Below are 20,788 nucleotides of genomic sequence, written 5' to 3'. Positions count from 1 at the left end.
CTGGATGGGTAACTGCACCAGGCAGTTACTTCGAGGCCCTCAAAAGGGTGGTCCGTTCAGGTCTGGTCCCTCCCCATCCTGCAGGACATTTATGCTAAACATTGCAGGTTAAGGGCCGAGAAGATCCTGGACCAGCCCAGTCACCTCGGACACTCCCACCTCTCCCTACTGCTGTCAGGCCGGCGTTTCCACTGTTCGAGGACAAAGACTGAGAGGCTGAAGAAGTGGTTCTATCCTCATGCCATACGTCTGCTTAGCTCTGAGCCTTGAACTGACTTAAATACCACTGCACCAGTGCACTTTAATCACATAGCTTCTTTCAAATATTGTAAATGTAAGTATATATGAGCTACCCCCTTTAAGTTTACATTTCAAGTTTACAGTCTATATTTCTATCAAGTCTATGTTATTACTTTTTTACTACTGGCTGCAGGTACAAAAATACATTTCACTGTGCATTGTACTATGTATCACTGTACATCTTATCTCTCGCTATGTTATCTGAAGATTTTCTGTTGAATTGTTATTCTGGAGATGTGCATTTTGTGGATTTTAATGTATTTCATAAGAAAAAAAATCACCATATATTAATATTTTATTGTTGTATCTATTTTTTATGTATGACCCTTTTTTATGGTTTACCAAATCTGTTTATTTACCATTTTACCTTTCAACCAAACTTGCGCGGACTTCAGCTGTAGCAGGCGGTTAATTGGCCGATTCGCCTGTCAATCATTCACAGAGCCCGCCTCCCGCCCCAGCAAGTTTCTGCTGTCTCACCCACAAAACTGGACTCTTCGGACAATTTTAAACATCAAGTACGTTCAATACGCTGTCATATGTTTGATATTAGGACGTTTCTCTTTATTTACGATCAAACGGCGACGATTTTTGACAGAAATGAATCATAAACGAGACCAGGAAATGAATAACTGAGAGCAGGTGTATGTACTGTAGCGCACACAAGCTTTGATAAATCCTTGTTTATGTCACGGTTTGCTGCATTTTAAAGCAGTTTTGGGAGCGGTACAGGTGAACTTTCCTGGTTCGTAATGGCGACGGGGTTTAACTGTACATAGATGTTGTGTCAGTGAGAGCTGATAAGGTTTTTATGGCTGATAACAGCGATAACGGTTTCACCTGTCGTACCTTCTGTAACTGCAGACAGATTTTTGCTAACTTTACTTAGCTAGTCCAGTTTCATCCGTGTGTCATCTTAACAAAATGTATACTCTATTTTTAGTTATATTTAGGTTGTCTTATCTGTTAAAGTCAGCATATATTAAGCTGAATACAACACCGCCTTTATGAAAGAGCTCATTACTTTACTACTTACACTATTTTAGGGCAGCAGGCTTTTTGTTTATCCCTCAGAGTTTGGCACATTTTCTTTACAGTCACATGCTGCTGATCAATGTTTCGGTGTATATTCATGAATGTGCAGGGACATGTGAAGAAGTGTTCATGTTCTGAAGCATGCAAAATAATGTGAATTTCTGTATTTTCAATCCTGTATTAAGAATTTCCCGACTGCATCGCCCCTTCCCTTACCATGGCGTCCTCCTCTTCAGTTGGAGATAAACAGCTGCACAGGATAATCAGAGATCTGCAGGGTAATTAAACTGTCCACACAGTAAACACCATAATGTACACAGATCAGGCATACTATTATGACCACTGACCATCTCGTGGCAATACAGTGTTCTGCTAGGAAACCTTTTTACCAGGCATTTGTGTGGATGTTGCATAGACATGTAGCACCCACCTAGAGCAGACCAGACACCCCCACCCCATAGCAATGACACTTGACACAATGACACACTTGATGACAACATCCATCCCCAACAGGATGCAGCCTGACACAGGCACACACACACAACAAAAGGTTTAGGAGCAACTCAAAAAACATGAAGAACAGCACAAGGTGTTGGCCTGGCCTCCAAATTCACTAGATCCCAAACTGATCAAGTATCTGTGGGATGATCCACAGAGGCCCCTCCCCTCAAGACATAGGACCCAAAGGTCCCTCACTAACAACATTCTGTTACGAGACACCACAGGACACCCTCAGAAGGCCCATGTCCATTCTCTGATGAGTCACAACTGTTTTAGAGGCGTAAAGGAGACCTACACAATATCAGTAAGGTTGTCATAATGTTATGCCTGATCGGCGTCTGTGTGCCGCCTGTGCCTGGCTTACAAATACCTACACACAGTATCTTGCTCAAAGAATAACTGCAACGTTGTGGTCAGTCACTGATTTATGGGTTGAAATGCTTGATCTGTGGCTCAGAAAATACTGTGTGCAGACTCTTTTGCCTTCTGAGTGTACACAATAATGTGATCATTGTGTGTGTGTTAGTAATGCTTTTCCTCTTTACTTTAGATGCTGTTCTGGAGTTGAGTAAAGAACACAAAGAGTGCGGTGAACCTATAACTGATGACAGCGGCAACCTACACAAGTTCTTCTACAAGCTAGAATACCTGCTGCAGGTATTGATATAAACAACCTTAAAACTCAGATTTAGAGTTCATCAGATAGATTTGGCTTGAGTTTACTTATTGATTTTATATACATATATATATATATATATATATATATATAGACTTTAGAGATAAGTTACTTGAGCTATATGGTCCATAAAACATGAAAACTGTGTAAATGTGACTTTGACTGATTTTTTTAAAATAGCTAATGCAGGTTTACTCACAAGACCAGGGTTTTCAAATCTTACTTTTTGTCTCTTTATCTTGTTTACTACTGGTGAGACCTCAAAAACATATAAAAATGAAAACTATTTGGTAATATGCAACATGCAGTATGCAAGTCTGTAACCAGGGGTTGTGAGCAAGCATTGCTTGGATTCAATGGTTGCATGTGTGAAGAGCAACGCTAGATGTATGCTTCAATAGCAGGTCTACAGCAAATGTACTGCACCATACATACGTCTGATTTGCACCTTCCTGGAAATTTACCTACATCTTGTGTCAATGCAGACTGAAACACGACTGGTCCCAAATGCATTTCCTTGTCCATGTTCTTCAGTGGCTGACAAGCACAGAAAATTTGCCCTTCCTCTGTCTCCTAAACACCATCTACACCGACGTCTTCTCATTTCAATAAAAGTAACTCTTGTTCCAACTCCAACATTAGCCGTTCTGCTCTCACCGACTGTGTTTTAGTGGCGTAATGTAATGGTGCTAGTATATCAGAGCACAGGCCACTTGCGTAAGCTACCACATAGGCTCTGTGTTGATGACGCAGGAGCATAAATCTAGCTTAATGGGGAGTTTTATAATAGAGTGACTGGTTTTTTTGGTCTGCTTAGATTGTTTTGCAACTTAGTGGCCATAAAAAGTGAAATTATTAGTGTAAATAAAGCAAAGGAGAAGTTGTGTCTCTGCCTCCCACTGTATTAATCATTCTGCAACTCCTCCAAGTATCATAAGATGAGCCACAGCTCTAGTCATACTTCTGTCATAAAAGTACAAATCATATGAATACCAAATTAACAACTATGTCTTGTACTAGCCACACCACAGAGGTTATTGTCAGATAATGCTGTTATAATGTTTTGGGTTTCTTAGTTTGACCAGAAAGAGAAGACAACCTTTCTCGGCCAGAGGAAAGACTACTGGGATTACTTCTGCGACTGCCTGATTAAGATCAAGGGAGCTAACGATGGCATCCGTTTTGTTAAGTCCATCCCTGAGGTAATCCTCCTCTGCAACACACAACCACACGCACTGTCGCTCTCAGGGACTCACCCCCCGCCATGGCGTGCAACACACACAGTGCCTGTATAACCATGTAACTAATCCCGTGGTGAGTGCGGCACAGTGAGGCTCTGTGTTGGGAAATCACTTGCTGTTTTACGCCTGTATCACCTGTACTCACTTTCTGTCCCGGGAATTCACAGAGGTGAGCTTCACAACAGAATAACTGCTGTTAATTTAGTCCTAGTTTATATAGTATTTAATTTGTTGCTTGCTTTACCTTCAGTGTGTTTGTTATGTAGACTTCCTGTGCTTAAAAACATCCAAAGACTTTCTTTTGTGGTATATTGGCATGTATAAGTCATGTTGGTTTGGCTTGTTTTGGCAAATCTAGTCACATTCGACAAGGGGGATCCATTAATTCCTTTTGTTATGACAGAGGGTGAATTATTTTATAGCGCTGTAGAAAATACAAATACAAATAGCGACAGAAAATGAATTATCGTACATTCAAGGGGCTTTTTGCTTTTTGGCTTGTTGAATTAATCGTTTAATCTGTCCATTATATATTTTTTAAGATGCTAAGGTGCCATCTTTAAATGTGTTTTTCCACCCAACAGGCCAGGATCAGGATGTTCAGTTTGCTATCATCTTTTGACGCACAAAAATAGCGGATGTTTGAGAAGCTGTAAGCGGCACATATTTAACATTTTTGCTTGAAAAAACAGGAACTGGATGAATGATCAAACTATTTGACGTTAATGTTTTGTTGACTGAACTATTGTCTAATTGTTTCAGCTGTAGTGTAGTGCTCATGTTTCATTCTTTATGTATAACTCTGATATAAATGTGCTGTGTGCTGTAATAAGAGAGTTAATGAATAACTACGCCCTGATTCATGAGCATAAGAAGAGCACTTCTGGTTACAGTTTACTCACTAATTGAGTTTGATTCATTAGCGAAACATGTCTCCAGGGTTTTACATGTCACAAAGTCACAAAGTTTAGGAAGTAACATACGACTTATTTTTGGAGACCTTCAGTACTTTGAAATATTACTTTTATTCCTCTCTCACTCTTTTTGTATCCTGTCCGTCAGTCTCAAGCATAAGGACGTCTCCAGCTGGTGTCCCTCTGGTAGAGCCGATCTGGTTGTCTGTTGTCTTACATAAATCCCTCCATCTGCCACAGTCTGGGCTTACACATCGTCATTGTACATTTAGTGCCTATTATAGCGATGACCACTAAATGCAGATATCCTTAAGCTGAAATAAATTAACTTGGAGCTATAGAATTGATCAAACTGGTCATTTTTAAAGTAAGATTAGTTGTTTTCAGATTTTATAAATTATATAACATTGCAAAATAAATATCTTTGACAGTTGGTTGGACGAAAACATTTGAAGACATCTTACTTTGCTGCCACCAAAAGTGTTTTCACAGAGAGAATATTAAGGAACTAGGAACACTATCAGTTCTGTGCGTGTGTATATATGAATAAATATTTTTTTTTTTTTTGTCCTCAGTTGAAGACGTCACTGGGGAAAGGAAGGGCCTTCATCCGCTACTCACTCGTTCACCAGCGCCTTGCTGACACACTGCAGCAGTGTCTCATAAATCAGAAAATCACAAGGTCAGAGGACGCAGGAGCTCACATACACTTACGTCTGAGCATATTTGTCATCTTAAAGTTGTCGTAATCAGTGTTCATGATGTACTCGGTGTTTCCCACAGAATTAGATACGTCTCTCCCTTCATTAGCCATGGCTATCTATTCCTCACCCTCTCTTGCTGCTTCAGCTGCCACTGATTGAAGCCTGGAAATATTCAAAACACATTAACGGGATGTCTAATCACACATCTGTTTGGTCTGTTCAGATCGTCCATGTGTGTTTTCTTACATTTGTGGGCACTTCTGTCGCTAATACTTCTGGTCCAGATTGTCTTTGTGCCTCCTCAGGATGAGGTTTGAACGAGCTATTGTTACTGACTTGCATCACCCTGTGTAAATTGTAAATGATCTTGCATTAATACAGCGCTTTCCTACGTATTGACACTCAAAGTGCTTTTCAATCCTGTTCACACAAGCGCATCTACATTCACGCACTTGGACATTCATAAATTGGGGTTCAGTGTCTTGCGTGAGGTACAACTGCTAACCCTTGGGTTGACAAGCCCCTTCGCCTGCTAAACCAAAGTAGCCTATGTGTGCATCTTCCAGTGTTATACCAGGGAATGGTGCTCTGTGGGTTAGGGTTAGGGTTAGGGTTGCGTGTACTCTGCAGAGTATGTGTGATTGTCAGTAGACGCTAATAGATGAAAAGGCACAAGTTAGAGCAAGTGGCGATATTTCACAAGAAAACTATAAAAAATGTAAGATGTTTTGCAGAATATACTCTGGTGACTCTACGTGGGTGGTGTCACCTTTTGTTGCAAACCAGATTACGACAGTGAGGTGTAGTGCTGTTTACGCTGTCTGTTCTCAGGAAGTGTGACTCTCTCTTCCTTTTTTATGTTTTATTTCTGTTTTTTCGAGAAAACAACAACCATATAGTATAATCTGTAGACGCCGCTCACTTCCTGTCTTTTACCAAACAAACAACTATTAGCGATAACTTTGACAGAGTTGGCCAACATGCTGTAGGAGTTTACATTAAATCTCGCTCTATTGACTTTGTTTTCTGATTTCATTGGTTAAAGTGCAATTTTGGTATTTAGAAGAACAGGGTCTGAATGTGCCTCGTGTTTCAGTTTTAAGATGATATGCACAGTAATTTCTCAAATAATCAAAGATCAGTTCACCTCAACGCTAGAGAGAGAAGCAGGGCTTTACATGGCCTTATATCAGAGTCAGGTTTTTATATCCACCTAAATCCTGTTTTCCTAGAATTCTATTTCTATCAGGAAATGAGGAAGTGATTGTAGCTTAACGATAATAGGGAACCTGGCAAATAAGAAACGTCTGGAATTAAAGAATGAAAATGTTATTTCTATTTAACATGATTTAATTACTGCACTTTATTTGGTTCTTGTGCACTACATGGGATGTTATTTGAATAACATATCAGTGTAATTTTATTATTTTATTAATTTTTTTTAGCTTTTTTGTTGTGATGTTTCACCTTTCTTCACTGTATAATATTACAACGCATTACTTTACAAGCAGTACGAACATTTCGTCGTCGTATATAAAAAACCCTGCGTGTTTCCTTTATGTTTGTTTGCAGTGACTGGTATTATGCCCGGAGTCCCTTTCTAAAGTCTCATCTCACCGCTGACATAATAAACCATCTTTATGAGCTCAACCAGATCCAGTTTGATGTGGCTGCCCGTGGTTACGACCTTGATGCAGACTGGCCAACATTTGCAAGGTAACCAGTGCCTACATTTATCTGTTAAAGCTTTCACAACTAGCAGTTTTCTTTATTTGGCTGAGCAAAAACAAAAGAAAAATGACCCGTGATTTTGCTTTTCGGGAAATATGAGATGCATAACAAAGAAATAAAAGCATTTTCTTCTACCAAGAGGTGGAAATGATTGCAAAACGATACGTAAATCTGAGGAAGACTTAATGTAAGTAGAAATAGCACACCAGTTTAGGGCAGCTATCGTAAGCTTATGGCGAGGAAGTATTCAAAAGTGACACTTAATTATCTTATCACCTTGCACATTCACAAGTCTTTTTTTTTTTTCTCGCTCGAGTGTGTTTAAATGTGCGCGAGAACCTGTGGGTGCCAACAGTGTGTGAGCTTGGATAGTTATTCCTCACGTCAGCACCTTTGTCAAACATTTTCACTTCTTTGTCATCAGTTTGCAATCACTCAGTTAACACAGTTATTCAGACTATAATTTGTGCCGCACTCCCTCTATAATAATAATAATAAATAAAAAAAATAAAATAATGTAAATCTTTAAACATAATGCAACAACACAAACAGGACTGAAAATGGTTGAATGGTCGTGGCAAATGATTATATTCCATTAATAAAACTAGCCTTTATTTTGTTGTTTGTTATTTTGTTTATGTTAGTCTTTTAGTTTTTTTGTTTTTTTTCCTCAAGAATACCCAGAAACATTACAAACCACACAAAATTGGTTTCTTTTGCATTTATCATGACTAGGCGGCTAGACAGAAACAATTTCATCGCAGTACCGGAGATGGAACATTTAACACTTCAGTTACTTAATCAGAAAACACATTGCTGAAACAGTATCATGTGAATTCTGAAGAAGTGGATTTAAGCAATGCAGTATATTACATTTATTTAGATGTTGTTATAGTATTTTTTAATATTGAGTCTTCATAAAACTCTTTACTTGGCTCAGGTATTTTAGAAGATAGGTTAAAAATTATTATTGCAAGCAACTTTACAGACTTGAGGAAATATGACATAAACAACAGTATTGGCACCATTTCAGGTGGGGTTTTCCATCTTGCTAATAATCTCCTTGAAAGCTAATCCTTACATTGCTACACGTCTTTGTAAATTCTTGCAGAAAACGTACACTAAAAGTTCAAGCATGGTTGGGTGTGGGTGTTATGCAGAAATTTGCAGATGCAGTAATTTCCATGTGAAAAAAAAAAAAAAGTGAAGTTGAAGGCAGAACAGTTGTACTGTATTTGATTTAACTGCAATAGATTCCACAGATGTACTAATGTTGGTTGTTTTTTAAATAAAAAATAACCAACACTGAGAACTGAATCAGTTTTTCTAGTAAAGGAAGTTCTTTAACGAAACGTATTGCATAATTTCTTGGTTCCTTCTTAAAAACTCTGTGTTGCTTAGTGTCTGCACTTGGCTTCTCTTTTCTATAATTGTTACCACATTTAAGTCTCACCCCAGAGCCACCTTCATAGTCTAACTTAAAGTATCCTCAGCTTGTTGCGTTCTGTTTATCTTGGTTTATGTGACACTGATGTTCAGTATCTCATTATGTAAAAGGCGAACAATAGGAACTGGCTCGTCAGCTTTCCTGTGGAAGCCTCCTAGTCGCTGCTCCAGCATCAACAGCCTGGTCAGCAGCTATTCACACTCACAGGTACATGAATAATGTTATTCACACTCTGTGTAGATCTCAAAAAATGTGACTGATGTTTGCAGCACCTGACCAGAACTCTATTTCCATTCACTGACCAGGCACAGGAGTTTCTCCCTATCCCGGACCTGAGTCACAGTCTCCTTGGTGATCTGGGAGAACTGGGGGAACCATCTTCTAGCAGCATTGCAGAGAATCTCCGAGTTGAGCTCGACCAGTCAGAGCTCAGACAGCGGGAGCTTCTGGCACGGGTTCAGGAGTTAGGCAAAGAGGCTGCTGAGCTGAAAGATGTCGTTAAAGACCTTCAAGGCCAGTTATCAGACCAGAAGTCTCATAATTTAGCATCTACAGAGGCCCAAAGTAACCAAGAAGCTGCTAATGAAGAGAGAATAAATCACCATCAGCCCTGTTGGGAATCAGTAAACTCTGAACTACAAGACAGACTTACAGCTGCTGAGAACAAAAATATGGAGCTTCTTTCTAAGTTGGATGAAGCTCTTAAAGAAAAGGGGCAACAAACTGCTAGCTATTGCGACTCTGCCTGGAAAATCCAGGAGCTCCTGGATAAGCTCAAGACTGCAGAGGAGGAGAGGTTGGAGGCAAAGCGAGAGGCTGACGACAGGGCCAGACACAATGAACGTCTGTCGCAGGAGCTGAAACTGAGGGAAGAAGAGTTGAGGAACAGCGAGGAGAAGCTAGCTGAAGTAAAAGCTGGAGCCAATGATGAACGGGAAGACGCGCTGGCACGGCTGGAGGAACTCCAAAGTGCTGTCAGTAGAATTCAGGGGGCGTTGACTTTAAAAGAAAAGGAGACAGGGAACCTCAGAGCCCAACTTCACGATCTGCAAGCTTCACTGGAGTGTAGGGAGCGACAGGCAGAGGAACTGAGGAAAAGGCTGCAGGAAGAGAGGGAGGAGATAGAGCAGCAATGCAGCATGAGTAGTAACCACAATGAGGAACTGGAGAGCCTGATCTTGGATTTAAGAATAACTCTGAGAAACAGAGAGAAAGAGCTAGCTACTAGTTCAGAAAGAATTAAACATTTAGCGGAGCAGTTGGAGAAGGTAAATGTTGAGAAGGACACTCTGAGCTCTCGACTTAACGATAATGAAGTCATGTCCCGCAAAGAAAAGGAGAACACAGAGGAGTACAAAACCCAGTGCAGAAATCTCATGGAAATAAACACAAAGCTACTCCAAACAGTTCAGAAGAATGAGACAAGCATTACAGAGCTGACCGGGAGCAGGGCCGCCTTGTTAGACCAGTTAGCTTCCTTGAGGGCCTCTGAGAACCACTTAAAAGGTAGATTAGAAGCTGCTAATATGTGTGTAGAAGACAGAGAGAAGAAGCTTTTAGATGAAAACCTGCATTTGGAGGAGATTGCCCAGAAGGTGATTGTCCAGAAGGAAGAATTAGATGCTCTTTCAAAGAAGCTAGAACATGAGAACAGGGAGCTTCTAGATGTTCAGTCCTCACTGAAGAAACAGTTAGCCACAAGTCAACAGGAAGTGGACTTACTCACTGCCAAAGCTGAAAAGTTGGACAAGAACCTCACGGTGTCCCAAAGAAGCCAAGCAGAGTTACTTGAGAAGCTCCAGGAAACTGAAGCTAAGCTGAGAGACCAGACTGTAAAATGTGGTCTCCTGCAGACTCGAGCTGAGGAGCTGGAGAGCAGCACCGGAGAGCTGCACCATGAAAAGGGAGCTGCAGAGAGCAATGAAAAAATGCAGAAGCTTCACAACGAGCATCAGGCTTCCTCAGTGGAGACAAAAGAGGGCCCATTCAGGCTGGTTATAGCTGAGGCACAACTGGAGCTCAACCAAAGGGAGGTAACCAGGATCCGTGAAGAGGTGGTGGAGCTCAGGGCTCAGCTCCTGGCAGGGAGTGAGGAGAGGATGAAGGTTCAGGCACTGCAGGAGGTGACGGAGGCCTCCAGAGAGGACCTCCGCGTTTTGGCAGATCAACTCAAGGCCCAAGTAGAGGAGCTTAACCGCCGTCATGTGGATGAGATACTTCGTTCTCGGGAGCGTGAGGAGTCTCTTATCCGCGAGCGTGACGGTGAGGCACAGGCTCGAGCAGGTCTGGCTGCAGAGGTGACAGCTTCCAGAGAGCAGCTAGATAAACTTAAGCTGCGTTACGAGGCCTTGTGTCTGGAGAACAGTGAATCACGGGAGGCCCTTCACAGAGCCAACACTGAGACGGCAGAACTAGGTGTGCACGTGTGCATGCTGACCGCTGAGAATGAGGAGGCTCGTCTGCGCTGGGAGGGCCTGTCAACGAGGCTGCAGGAGCTGGAGGAGGAGGCCACTCAGGAGGCAGAGAGGCTGAACACCTGCATGGAGCAGCTACGTCAGGAGAACCAGGAACTCCACAGTCAGCTCCAAAACAGTGAGGTTCTGTTGGCATCCAAGCAGAACCTGCAGACAGAGCTGAGTAAGGCGCAACAAGAGGCTGAAGCTGTGCAGGAGACGAGCCAGGAGGAGATCCAGGCGCTCCGACTCCAGATCAGCAGCCAAACTTTGGCTAATGAAAACCAGCTCCAGGTCAGACATTAGCAAGCTGTGCTTCAGTGTGTTTACATGCACCTCATGTTACTGTTCTCTTTCTGCCACCGATATACGTATAAAGTGTCAAGTACACAAGAAATCTGCTTTCCATTGTCAGAGGAACCAGCTTTCTACAGCTTTCTTCTGGAGAACCACAATTTCTTTGTTATGTTCCCTATGTGGGAGCACACAAGTTTCTAATCCCTTTCCAAAGAGAGGAAGAAGTAACAGAGTGGTTGGATGAGAAGAAATACTATGTGAAGCAGCAGATGTATTCTCAACAGCAAAACAAAAGTTGTAACTACAGTAGTCTCACACACTCAAGTGTTGGTAAAATTTGCACATACAGACTGTGAGGAAAGTAGTCTCATTGCACTGCTGACACACAAAAAAATCTAAAGTCATGAAGCAGCATTTCTATCGCTACTGAAATAAATAAACTATGCTTTGAAATTAAGTATCCTGGGCTGCTCTCCAATTATTTAGCCTGGTTTCTCTGAGTGCCCTGTTTACGTCTCTGCATGTAAATGTACTGCTTGATTGTTTTATGTAGTTGTTCCCTAATGTAATGTCTCGATTCAAGTTATATTTTCGAAACCATTGGTGTAATAAATTTATGACTTCTGTTTTCATCTAGAGCGTAAATCAGGAGTTGAAGGAAGCGAAACTGCAGCTGGAGGTGGAGCAGGAGAAAGTTGTCGGCTTGGAGAACAATCTAAAATGGCTCCAGGTGAGAGGACAAACCTGCAGCTTAAAATGTTCTGTGCACTGTCATGGGCAGCCAGTCGATCAGGCATAACATTATGACCACCTTCCTAATAATGTGTAGGTCTCCCTTGTGCCTCCAAAACAGATGTGACTCATCAGAGAATGGACATGGTCCTTCTGAGGGTGTCCTGTGGTGTCGGGCAACAGAATGTTGTTAGTGGGGGCCTTTGGGTCCTATGGATTGAGGGGAGGGGCCTCTGTGGATCATCCCACAGATACTTGATCAGTTTGGGATCTAGTGAATTTGGAGGCCAGGTCAACACCTTGTGCTGTTCTTCATGTTTTTTTTAGTTGTTTTTGTGTGTGTGCCTGTGTCAGGCTGCATCCCGGTGAGGATGGCTGCTGCCATCAAGGAGTGTCATTGCTATGGGGTGGGGGTGCCTGGTCTGGTCTAGGTGGGTGCTACATGTCTAAGTAACATCCACATGAATGCCAGATCCACAAGTTTCCCAGCAGAACTCTGTATTCTCACGAGATGGTCAATTTATTTACTTAGTTATTTACTTCACCTGTCAGTGGTCAAAATGTTGTGCCTGATCGTGTATGTATAGATTGCTATTAAAACAACTTTGAATTCAATTGTAAGGAGGTTCTGTGGTCTAATTGGATCCAACTCTTATTTTGTGTCCTCAAACCTTGCCGAAAAAATGCCGAATGCAAAGCCAAAGCTAACAGGAGTGGTTTGAAAAAAACAACAACAATAAGTTATTGTACTGGAGTGGCCAAGTTCAGTTCCAGTCACAAATTTGTGGCTTGTTGTCCCCATTTAACTTTATAGAACTTGAGCCAATTTGCTGCTAAAGAATAATTGAGTGACCAGATGTGCAAACTGATGAAGACTATTAAACTGTAGTTGCTGCTGAAAGCTTAATTTACTAAATACTGACGGAGGGGTTGAATACTTGTAGAGTATTTAGTATTTTTAAGTAACTTGGGTCACTTTATAGAGATTTGATATTATAGGCACTTCAGTTGATAAGAATCATGAAGGCCACATCAACTCTTCTTTGGAAGTAGAATTGAAATTGTGGTTGGTGTAGCTGATGTAGTGACATTGCTGTTTGTCCACAGTGGTTCCAGGGAGGGGAAATGAAACTTGTTAACTGTTTGACAGAGGCAACGCTGCAAAAACCAACAGAAGACGATTCTGTGACTAAATGCATGTAGAAGACGTGCCTTTCTGTCTGCATATGCATGCCTGGGATTGATAAATGAAAACACGTATTCCAGTCGTGTGTATTGGCAATTGAAGTAATCATAATGTTATGGTCACAAGCATGATTTACAAAGAAGCAGAAATAATGTGTTGCTTTGCTGTGCTGATCACAGGCTGAAAATCAGAGACATTGCCAACAGATTGAGGAGAAAAACATCCAGATGGCTGAATCTAAAAATCTCATCCAGCAGAAAGAAGACGAGATAATCCATCTGAAAGGGAATTTATCAAGGTGAGATACTGTATTCATAATCACACACACCAGACCAAATTAAAGCTCTGTGATGAAATGTTTTAATCTGTGTGTTTAGATCGGAGTAATTTTTTTTTATTCTGCTTTAGGTCTGTTCTTGTTGATTTTTTTTAAAATTCTCACCTAAAAATAATATTTGCACGGAAACAATCAAAGCTACCTGAGATTCTCCGTGTTGTTTTGAACATATCGAATGAATGAGATTCTGTATCCACGTTTGCAGGTCTGAAGAGGGGCTAGCAGCAGCTCGGCAGGCCTGTCAGGAGATGGCTGACAACCTGCGGAGAGTGACACAAGATAAACAGAGCTTCGATCTTAAGGCAGCTGCTGAACTTGATGATCTTTACCGTACCAAAATCAATTTGGAGGAAAGGCTTGTGGAGCTCATCAGGTATAAACCTCCTTTCTATTTCAATTTGTGGACTACCGGTTAGAGAAGCAGACTAACCCCTGCAAATGCTCTCAGGGGGCCTCAACGGTGGCTGCCCACTGCTCCAAGTTTGCTCAAATAAGGGATCACAATTTTAAATTGATTTTATTTTCAGATGTCTATTCAAAGTTATTTGTGTTGCACTGCTTTTGTAATTTTTTTGTTATATTCTGCAAGGTGTTCTTGTGAAATCTTTACAAACAGTTGCTTGTGATCTCTGCAGAGAGAAAGACGCACTGTGGCAGAAGTCAGACGCTCTGGAGTTTGAGCAGAAACTGCGAGATGAGGAGACGGAGAGAGACGTCAACTACTGTCTGGGCTGTCACACTCAGTTCAGCTGGTGGCTTCGCAAATACAACTGCAGGTCGGACGATCCTCTGTGCAATGAGATGCAATAATCAGTTGCACAACCAGTAGAACCACAGCAGTGCAATAAAAATAAAAGCAGATTTAAGTCCATGTTTCAGATGTCAGGTGGGACAGTTGTGCAACACAGCACTTTGTTTTGCAAAAGGCTGTCACTGTGCAAAACATACTGTATGTCCAAGGTAAATGACTTCAGGACTGAAGTTAAACCGACCCATCTAATTGGTGGAGGTAAACGAAATTAAAAGTCAGAGGAATAGTATCACTGACCTTTTATTTCTGTATTTCACTTCTCATTTAGATTTACAAGATGTATCTGACTAGTAAAGTAAAGACTATACATTACTAAAGAGAAATGTAAAGGATTACGGTCTATGCAAATGGGTTATACCTTTATTGGTTTACCGCTGCAGTACACAAAAGGCTTTTATACTTTGGCTTTTGTACTTTTGTGTACTTGATATGCAGCTATTGCCTGCGCATATCTCTTCTATGTCTTTAAAGGCAGCCATTATTCTGTCTGTAATCAAGTCTGTATTCTATAAAATCAAATTTCAGTTAAACTATTGAATTTATGAAAAAAAAAGATGTTTGAAACATTTACAAGAGTTGGTTTGAATATTTTGCAAGTTATTATTTACTCAGTGATAATAACGATGCACATGCTTACCAAGAGAACAGAGTAATATATTCCAATATTGACACTACAACAGTAATCAGCAAATATAACGTTTTAGTCTTCACTGGATGCTATTTTTTACATTTGCTTTTCACAGTCAGGCCCTTCTACACTTGCAGGCTGGGACTCATTGCCGCATAGCAGTAGTCATAGGACCATTAACTGCCCCAAGATTAAATGTCAGAAGTCAGATTTTTGTCACTGGCAATTTTGTGAATATTGTATTTTTTATGTTTTTTGTATATGTCGACATTTTACATTAAATAGCACTACTATTACTACTATCACTTACACACCGATGTATCTATCTCCCTTGTACTATTCTGCATTTCTAAGTAATACCCATTTTTACCCACACCATCTATCTCTGTCATGTTTTTTTTTTTCTTCTCCAGACTGTGTGGACGTCCCTTCTGCTACTATTGCTGCAGCAACACAGTGAGCACCCAGCAGGGTGGCAACAAGGAGCGCTGCTGTAGGGACTGTTACAACCAGCACAGTGCAGTGGTTGAGCGCCACCCACAGGAGGAAATCACTCACAGCACACCGGGGACACCTTTTAGTCGCCTTCTGCAGGCCGGCAGAGCTGTGACCAGTATTTCAGGTGACGCATCACACACACACACACTGTAGTATCAAGATCTAAGGTATTTGTACATTTGCTTCAGATCCAAGATGTGTTGGTATACTAGAATGTGAAATCTAGTAATTAACTTTCCAGGAGCAGATGAAAGCGAGAAGCTGGACGACGGTGTTTTTGACATTATCACAGAGGACGAAGTGAGTGGGGTCTACGACAGTGACTCCCTCTCTTTTGCCACCGCCTGCTCTCCTGGACACGGACAGCAGGGGGCAGCACAACTGTAAGTATCGCACATGCAGCCCCCAAAACCGACTGCCGTAGACATTACAAACCAAAACATGCTCGATAAATGCCAATCAATGGAGTTAATCCATAAACAGTCAAAAGCATCTGTTCCAGTTTAACTCTGTAGAATATCCACAGTCTCAACAGAGGAAACATAAATGCTGGGCATCATTAAAAAGATAAATGAAGGTTAAATCAAGAAAATCATATTTTTATCATTATTAGTGTTTAAGATATATGTTTGGGGGATATCTGTTTTTACATACAATATGTACTCTAGTAACATATGTACACATCTGTCCTCCGGTCATAAATGTTTTTATTGGATGTATACTCCAGACAGTTTTTCACTGATTCTGAAAAAATATTCAACACTACTATTTTTTTTTTGTTACAGTGGCTGTAATCAGTTTTTTATCACATGTATCTAATAAAATTTATCAGTTATCCCTAAATTGATAGTCAGTAAATTATGTGTAAATGTAAAATGTCTTCCATTCTGATTAGAAACAGCAGTGCCAGTGCAGGAGACCTCACATCGGAGGATACGGAGGACTTCAGTGCTGCAGTACAGGATGCAGAGATCTGCCTGCTGAAGTCTGGAGAACTCACGTGAGTATCTTGGAATACACTTGAGAAAGGTTACGAGAGGCTTTTAACTTTCATGGGAAGTTCCTCCTTTACTTTCGCGGTGACAGGTTTGTGCTAATTCCCAAAGAGAGAAGTGAAAACTGAAAGTGTTACATGTGGCAGGCCAAGGCAGCTTCTCTAACTGGTAAATGTTGCAGAAGCTCTGTTTTTGCTTCATGTAACAGAGTTGTTACATAGAGTATGGGGCAATTTTCCATACTCTATGTTTATGACTCGTGGTACTATTTTTGTCAGTCATGACCTTTGAGAACAACCCCCTTAAATAAAACTGATTGCAAAGTGTAATCAACAGTTACTGTCTGGAAGCCTGTGAACTCCCCCAATTTTACACATCAGAGACTCTTTTAAGCAGAACGACGTCACTTGTGGAAAAATCATATAAAGCCTTTTGTGCCTCCAGAGGAAGCAGCATGAAATCTTTCATTGAGTCAGTGTCAGTTGGGGCTGAAGTTTGAAAATGAAAGCAATCTGGAGTGTGGAGAGAGGAAGGAGTGATCTGTGAGCTGCAGACTTCTGCTGCCTGCTCCTCGTCTCTGCCTCAGGCTTTCAATTCAAGGCTGCAAGCTGAGCTACAGTAATGATTATTTTCATCATCAGTGAATCTAACGTTTAGATCCATCATTTGCTATGATAAGAAGATGATTAAATACTCTGATCATGATTTTCCAGATCCCAGAGTAAGCTCATCAGGTTGCTCATCAGACTAGCAACCCAAAACCCAAAGATTCAGTTGAAATTAAATAGAAATGTAGCAGCAAGCCAGGATGTTCGGAGAAATGTCTGGTTCTTTGTAACATAATTAACTGAATACTTATAGATGTTGGACTAGCATTTGGAAAAAACAAAGGACTTTCTAACTAAAACAATGATATTTTAATCTATAATAAAAAACATGTGTTAGTTGCAGAGCTGCGGTATTGTGACGTGTCTTCATTAATTCCCTGTGCTATAGGCTCTCAGTCCACTTCACGGTGGATGACATCTCAGGGTTCGGGGACACTTCCCAAGAGCTCTTCATCAAGTCCAGCTGTTACAGCACCATCCCCATCACCATGAACAGTTCTGGTCCCACCGTCTCCTGGACTTTCACCTCTGAACCAAAGAGCATCTCCTTCAGTGTGGTCTACAGGGAGAGCGCAGAGACTCCGCTGGAGCAGGCCAAGGTGAGACGCCAGCATGTGTATGAACATGGAGTCATTGAAACAAACATGTAGAGCTGGATGCAGTTCCAAGTTGGCAAAATACCTGACTGAAAGTGATTGACTGGTTGAACATGATGGGCCGCACCTGTAACCAAACCATTTTTATAAGAACAAAACCAAATGGCCAAATGAAAACAATGAAGTTGTTCATAGTGATGAACCTTTAGATAATTATCCAGATCTGAATAGAGACCGAAGAACTGCTGAAGAGAGTGGACACAAGTATGACTCCATGATTATGTGATAATACGCGTCCACTTACGTCAGGAGGTTAAAAAAGAAGAAAAAAGTGCCCACTGAAATCAACAACTGTGAAAAGATTCAGGGATTCAGGTCCCTCTAATAAATATTTATCTACAATCCATCATGTCTTAAGACCGTACACCAATCCAGCAATCCTAACATAGTGTAGGTTTCCCCTGTGCCTCCAAAACAGTTGTGACTCATCAGAGAATGGACATGGGCCTTCTGAGGGTGTCCTGTGGTGTCTGGCAACAGAATGTTGTTAGTGGGGGCCTTTGGTTCCTATGGGTTGAGGGGAGGGGCCTCTGAGGATCAGGCTTGTTTCAGTGCATCCCACAGATACTTGATCAGTTTGGGATCTAATGAATTGTGCCATTAAATTGAGTTGTGTCAGGCTGCATCCTGCTGGGGATGGCTGCTGCCATCAAGGAGTGTCATTGCTATGGGGACGGGGTGCCTGGTCTGGTCTAGGTGGGTGCTACATGTCTAAGTAACATCCGTATGAATGCCAGGTCCAAAAGTTTCCCAGCAGAACATTGAATTGTCACAAGACGGTCAATGTTATTTAATTCAACTGTCAGTGGTTTTAATGTTGCGGCTGATCGGTGTAAGCTTCACTGTATTCTGTATTCACTGTATTTTGGTGATGTTTCCAGAATAATAAAGTATTTTCCGACTGCTTTTGCTTTTACAACTGTAGCACAGCGCCCTTCAGCATGAAGCAAACACTGTGAGTGAGGGTGAGGTTAACGGATGTCACAAAGCAGTGGTGAAAGTCCCGCACACGTTCATCACAGCAGTCTTAGATTCAATAAGCAGATGCAGAGCTGGATTCAGATATGAGTACACCTGCCTCTTGTTGTAACTCTCTCGCTCTTTCAGATCTGCACCTAATGTTTACCGAAATGTTTCTCTACCGTAACTACAAATGCAGGTTTTGATCCCACTGACCCGCTGTAACTCCCACAAGGAGACAATACAAGGCGAACTGAAGGTCAGAAACCCTGGAGAGTACACGCTCATCTTTGACAACTCCTTCTCCAGGTTAGCCACTGTGCGTGCTCTTATTCAGCATCTCTCTAAACAAAATAAAAGTTGCAGTGATAATTCTCTGTCTTTCTTCTCTCTGGTCAGGTTCATCTCGAAGAAAGTGCTGTACCATCTGAGTCTGGACAAACCTGTGGTCTACGATGGATCTGACCCGCTCTGAATGGGACAGAAGGAGTCCAAACAGGTGTAAAACTGACAATTGAAAACTGTTCAGGCTGCTAAAGCTCATCTGCATCGTTTTGAAGCAAATGGGTCGGAATCTTCTGACGTCAAGGAACCTCAAGTAAAGGTTGTGGCATTTAGAAACGCCACTTTTGGGTTTCTACTCGCTCGTGATGTGTTAACCATGAATTGAAATGTAGTCGCGATAAGGCTGACCAGAGGTGGATAATATGAAGGAAAACAATGTTACACTACTGAATGTGAGCATGCACTACCTTTTTATAAAAAAAAAAAAAGTTAAGGAAAAGCATTAATGGGTCATTATGAACCGAGCTGCAGGTTGTTGCGTTTTTTTAATGTGTGTGCACATACAGTACAGGTGTGTAAGCACGTACAAATCTAGCGTGTGTGGATTCAGAGGAGTAAAAGCTGCGTTTATGGTTTACCCCAGTGTTGAATTTTGTTTTGTTTTTTTATTGGACTCTTCTCGTAAAGTTAGACTTCTCCTAACGCGGGAATAATACTGCCTTCAGATGAAACTCATGAGCTCGTGGTAGACATGGGAAGTTGTTCATACTCCCATAAGACCACCACAGCTGCTGGGCAACCGAAGCTAACCGTTACTAACTTAGCGTAGTACGTGAAAGGTTGAGTTGATTAGAAGTATCAACATTTTCCTCAGACATATAAAATTATACTAAGCTACTGTAAATTAACTTAACCCTCAGGCATCAGTTTAATTCACTACCCTCTTGAGTCATTAAGGACAAAAATGCCCACGTCCAAAAAACTGCTATAAAACTTAACTGATTACTGTTTTTCTGCATAAATCTCTTAAACCACTTCAGCACTTTGCAAAACTACCAAACAAATCCATCATTTTGACCATTTCTACCCTTTAAATGCAGGTTTGATTATTTAAAGACACTGTTGTTTTTTACGAAAAAAATAAAATAATACAGAAAATTTGTTATTTTCCATAAAAACGTTGGGAAACTGGGGCATTTTTTTTTTTTTCAAATCAGTCTCGGATATGACCAAGATTAGTTGTTGTTTTTTTTTTTGATGTGAACATTTTTATCCTTAATGACTTAAGAGGGTAGTAAATGTGTTTCTCTGTGGTCTGTTGACTTAGTGGAATGTTTTTGTTTTTTTTTTGATTTTCAAACTTTGTGTAGAGAGTGACTTTCGTACAAAAAACTGTGCCACATGCACTAACACAGCCAAACTGATGGCCAAGTGAAGAGGAACAATTTGCCCGGATGGACAAAAATGTCCCTAATGATGCCTGAGGGTCAACACTTAACCAAACACTTCTGAAAACATCGTCTTAACTAATTCTAACCTTATCGAAAACTTCCACTTCAAAGGTTGTGAGAACCACAAGAGGATGCTGTTCCTATAGTTGAATGTGAGCATGTTAATCATGTCACTGTTTGAAGGCAGCAGAACATCCTCTCTGCACAGTTACAGAAGTACGTTTCGTTTATTTGCGAGAACACTGTTGCTAGGTAACTGTTGCCGTGTAAAAACCAGAGAGGCTAACAGTGTAGCATGCTAACGACTGGGTAGTTTGATATAAGACATGGCAAAGGCGTAAT

General features: G+C 41.1%; 1 protein-coding gene across 2 annotated transcripts; it reads left to right on the top strand.

The window, feature by feature from the left end:
* Positions 1-768: 768 nt before the first annotated feature.
* On the top strand, positions 769-20,254 carry LOC311489537 (FYVE and coiled-coil domain-containing protein 1-like). 2 transcript variants are annotated; one of them, XM_084546661.1, is made up of 18 exons: positions 769-818; positions 1,521-1,613; positions 2,387-2,493; positions 3,589-3,714; positions 5,243-5,349; positions 6,944-7,087; positions 8,660-8,756; positions 8,855-11,296; positions 11,937-12,029; positions 13,397-13,515; positions 13,760-13,927; positions 14,190-14,330; positions 15,407-15,615; positions 15,733-15,874; positions 16,387-16,491; positions 17,483-17,693; positions 18,910-19,019; positions 19,110-20,254. In XM_084546661.1, exons 2-18 carry the CDS (start codon positions 1,553-1,555, stop codon positions 19,183-19,185), a joined length of 4,458 nt encoding a protein of 1,485 aa, XP_084402787.1. In that variant the 5' UTR covers positions 769-818; positions 1,521-1,552; the 3' UTR covers positions 19,186-20,254. The 2 variants fall into 2 exon arrangements, with proteins under 2 accessions (XP_084402787.1, XP_084402786.1); XM_084546660.1 differs by having other exon boundaries at positions 18,910-20,254.
* Positions 20,255-20,788: the final 534 nt, after the last annotated feature.

Source organism: Chelon labrosus (genome assembly GCF_963514085.1).
Source record: "Chelon labrosus genome assembly, chromosome: 6".
NCBI lineage: Eukaryota > Metazoa > Chordata > Actinopteri > Mugiliformes > Mugilidae > Chelon > Chelon labrosus.
The sequence above is the reverse complement of the archived record's forward strand: the minus strand, read 5'-3'. Positions and strand labels throughout refer to the sequence as shown.